General features: G+C 55.1%; 1 protein-coding gene across 1 annotated transcript; it reads right to left on the reverse strand.

Moving 5' to 3' along the window:
- Nucleotides 1–542: 542 nt before the first annotated feature.
- Nucleotides 543–2,692, reverse strand: LOC125522696 (endoglucanase 21-like). The gene is made up of 3 exons (XM_048687734.1): nt 2,016–2,692; nt 1,668–1,922; nt 543–1,456 (listed from the first exon to the last, which is right to left on the reverse strand). Exons 1-3 carry the CDS (start codon nt 2,670–2,672, stop codon nt 812–814), a joined length of 1,557 nt encoding a protein of 518 aa, XP_048543691.1. The 5' UTR covers nt 2,673–2,692; the 3' UTR covers nt 543–811.
- Between the last annotated feature and the right edge of the window lie 252 nt (nt 2,693–2,944).

Raw genomic sequence — 2,944 nt, forward strand, 5'->3', positions numbered from 1 at the left:
GCAGGACAAGTAGGCACATTGGAACACACAACCAAAAAGGGGTGTCCTGACCGGCAGTAGTAGACCCCACCTATGACTCAGGAACGACTTTAGAGCCTGAAACATCAGCAGCCATAGGCGCATCACCAGCTTTGGAATCATCCTTCACAACAAAACCACCAGATGGAGCACTAGACTTGAATAGACCATGGACTTCAGAGCCTAGCCCCTCCCACTCCGAGTGAAATATATTGCCCGCCTCTCTCCGCCAATTTGGACTTTGGATAGATTTGCTCCAACATGAATGCAATAGCAGAACCAGATTGATTTCTTGGTGCTACCTTTGAGGTCCTTTGTGCAAAAAGTAAGGACATGTTTGCGACATTTTTTTTCTTTTAGGGTCCTTTATGTAGTGTTACAATCTTGCTATAAATGCACCCGTGATTTTATTTTATTTTTTTGCTATAAATGCGAGCTTTCGGACCTTCATGTCCCTGCCCGTTGCACAAAGAAAAAGAAGGCACGGATGAAGAATTTTGCTCCAAGAGAATGTTCTCTTCTAAACAAAACCGACTCTTTCTAGCACATGCGCAGACACGAACTACAAAATGTGTTGATACAGATATGTGTTTGCAGCTTAAAATGCCGGCCTATGCAGCCATGCAATCTATCCATCGTGTTTGCAAACCACATGCACCACTACTCTGCATTCTCTACCTCTCTACCAATAGGAACACTACAACAGTCACCCCGCAAAAAAAAAAGGAACACTACAACAGTTAACCTAGATCAGTTCAGTGAAACTGCACACTAATCTTAGAACTTTTCCAGTTCAACTTTTCTCCGTGATGGCTGTTTCACCGTGCAAGTGTGCGAAGATGCCAACCATGGGCGCGGTGTTGTACGTGCATGCCTCCGTTTGCATGTAGTTGTCACGCCTGTCCCTGAACCGGTCGAGGTGGTCCGGCCCGCCGACGATGGCGCCGACGACAACGTTCGGGTTTGATCCCCTCCGGAGGAACCAGTTGTCGTACCCCTGCATGCACCCGATGAACCTGCCGTCGCCACGGTGGGACACGATGGATGCGCCACGGTGGTGCATCCGCCGCGGGAACCGCTGGCCGTACCCGACCAAGTAGCTCACGCCGGCAGGGTTCGCGCCGAGGACGTAGTCGGTCTGCTCCCGTGCCAGGGCCCGCAGCTCATCGGCGTGCGCCGGCCCGTCGGGGCACTGCAGCACCGGCAGCTCGTGGCCGGCGAAAGTGAGGTAGCGGGAGTAGACGGTGAGGAGGAATGCGGCGTTGGTGACGTACTGCATGTTGTTCCACTGCCGGACGAAGAGCATGCCGCCGGCCGTGCGGTTGACGTTGCCGGCGTCGCCGTTCTTGTTGAGGCAGGCGCAGAGGTAGTGCTCCGCCTTGGCCTTGTACTTCTCCAGCGTCGCCTTGTGCTCCGGGTGCTTCCCTTCCAGCAGCACCTAAAATGACACGACACGTTAGAAAACACATTTTATCCTGAGTGATATTCGATGTAAATCTATGCAGTTTAATTTTCTGAAGAAATATATGTGAGGAAAACATTTTCGATCGTGCATGCCATACCACCCCAAGAAACAATCGTGCAATATAAAAATTAATTAGAGAATAACTAGTTAATTTGTTGAGCAGTCATGTACAGCTGATGCTCACCTTGGTGGCGAGGATCTGGAGGCCGGCATACTTGACGTCCCAGCTGAACTCCGTGATAGCCCAGGTGGTGCCGCCGAACTCGTCGGCCATGTCCACGGCGTAGTCCAGGTAGCTCGCCTTCCCCGTCGCCCGGTGCAGCCACAGCGCCGCCCAAAGCATCTCGTCGCCGTACCCGCTCACCGACGCGTAGTAGCTATACGCCTCGCCGATGCTACTGTCGTACTTTCCCCTGTACTTGTCCCCGAACTCGAACAACTGCCATATGCACGTAACATCACACGTTAGTAAACAAAGTTGATGTTTCATCTATTATGAGCGACAACAATGGCGTTTGATATGCCTACGCACCTGCTCGGCGTGGTGGAGGAGAACTTGTGCGTAGTGGGGGTTGGAGCGGCGGAACACCATGGAGGCAGCGGCCAGCGCGGCGGCGGTCTCCCCGACGAGGTCGGATCCGGGGTTGTCGCTGTCGACCTTGTAGGCCTGCCGCGACGTGGTCATGTCCTCGGGCCGCTGCCAGCAGTAGTGGTCGGTGTCGCCGTCACCGACCTCCGCCCAGAGCACGTACGGCTCGGTGTGCGCCTTGACGAAGTAGTCGGTGCCCCACTTGATGGCCTCCAGCACGTGCCGCCACTCGCCGGCGGCCGCGATGTCGTCCGCGAACTCCATGGCGCTCCACGACAGCATGGTGACCGTGAACGCCATCGGCAGGCCGAACTTGACGTTGTCGCCGGCGTCGTAGTACCCGCCCACGAGGTCTACGCCCTGCTGCAGGCCGTCGGCGAGGCCCGAGTGGCCGCGCCACTTGACGCGCTGGTTGTGCGGCAGGTGGCCCGATCGCTGCGCCTCGAAGTAGAGGAGGCTGCTGTGGAGCGCCTTCTTGTAGTCGAATGGCGCCGCGCCCTTGGCGCCACCGCCGCCATCGGCCGCCGTGAACGGAAGGAGCACGAGCACAAGCGCGGCACAGATGGCGAGAGACGTGAGCATCTTGATTCTTGTCGCCATGTGTGCTCTTCTGCTTTCTCTCTGGGTGCAGCTCTGTTTGTGCTTCTCCTGCTCCTTTCGTCCTCGTTATATAAGACCTGATCAGCATGTGTTGTCTCCCCCGTTGAGCATCCTTGCTCAAACCCCACATCTTAATACCAGGCGGTTTGGCTCTTGATACCAGGCGTTAAGCTTGTCTGACTCTTAATACCAGGTGGTAATCAATGATTACCGGATCTAGTGCAAAAGAATGTACCTGGGTGGTGTCATTGCGTCAGTGGTCGATGAAGAGG

Source organism: Triticum urartu, chromosome 7 (genome assembly GCF_003073215.2).
Source record: "Triticum urartu cultivar G1812 chromosome 7, Tu2.1, whole genome shotgun sequence".
Lineage (NCBI taxonomy): Eukaryota > Viridiplantae > Streptophyta > Magnoliopsida > Poales > Poaceae > Triticum > Triticum urartu.